This window comes from Myotis brandtii, unplaced genomic scaffold (assembly GCF_000412655.1).
Source record: "Myotis brandtii unplaced genomic scaffold, ASM41265v1 scaffold265, whole genome shotgun sequence".
Classification (NCBI taxonomy): Eukaryota; Metazoa; Chordata; class Mammalia; order Chiroptera; family Vespertilionidae; genus Myotis; species Myotis brandtii.
The window spans coordinates 13520-14312 of record NW_005360086.1 but is presented as its reverse complement, the minus strand read 5'-3'; the positions used below and the strand labels follow the sequence as shown (position 1 = coordinate 14312).

At 60.7% G+C, this 793-nt stretch overlaps 1 protein-coding gene across 1 annotated transcript in view; it reads left to right on the top strand.

The window, feature by feature from the left end:
• HOXB3 (homeobox B3) overlaps positions 1-793 on the top strand; it is a 10540-nt gene that overhangs the window by 8584 nt on the left and 1163 nt on the right. The window contains exon 4 of the mRNA XM_014541133.1: positions 3-316. Coding sequence (XP_014396619.1) covers positions 3-316 — 314 coding nt within the window. The remainder of the gene's footprint in view (positions 1-2; positions 317-793) is intronic.

Genomic DNA, 793 nt, shown 5'->3' with positions numbered 1-793 from the left:
CGCACCTACCAGTACCACTAGCAACAGCAGCAGTGGGGGCGGGGCCGGCAAAAGCGGCCCCCCCAAATGCGGGCCCGGCTCCAACTCCACCCTCACCAAACAGATATTCCCCTGGATGAAAGAGTCGAGGCAAACGTCCAAGCTGAAAAACAGCTCCCCCGGCACAGGTACCAGCTCTCTGCCTTCCTCAGCGTGCGCTTTTGTCCGGGCCAGGAATGTCGCTGTTATTCTAGCACCCAGCCCCGAGGCGCCCTGGCGGCGCGGCGACCTGGGGACAATATCAGGTGGAGGTGGCAGCGGCGCAGCTCCCCGACCTCCCACCACCTGATGACCCCTGACCCCACTCACACCCTCTCCCTCCGGCCACCCTGCACCCGAGCTCCAGAAGGCCGGGCGCGGGGCCAGTAGACGCAGAGTCGTCAACGATTGATTATTATTAAGTATGATTACTGTGGGTATTAATCATAATCTCTCGGGCGGCCCCGGGTCCCGGCCTCCAGGCACGGCAGCCTCTTCGCGCCACACTCCCGTGTCCTGCCCACGGATGTCCTGGTGCCTCAAGGGTCGTCCTCGGCCACCCCCATCCTGGTCACAGACAGGGGCAGGAGAGGGGGGAGTGACTCCCCGGACCTGGAGTTGAGGATGGGGGAGAGAGCGTGCGAGAGAAAACCCAGCCCTAAATAAATGGCCATGTGGCTCTGTCTGCGTGACATGATCAAATTTTCATAAGCTGGGGCAGGAGAGGAGAACAGGTCTCTTAATAAATGCCACTATTATAGAGTGTCCGCTAATG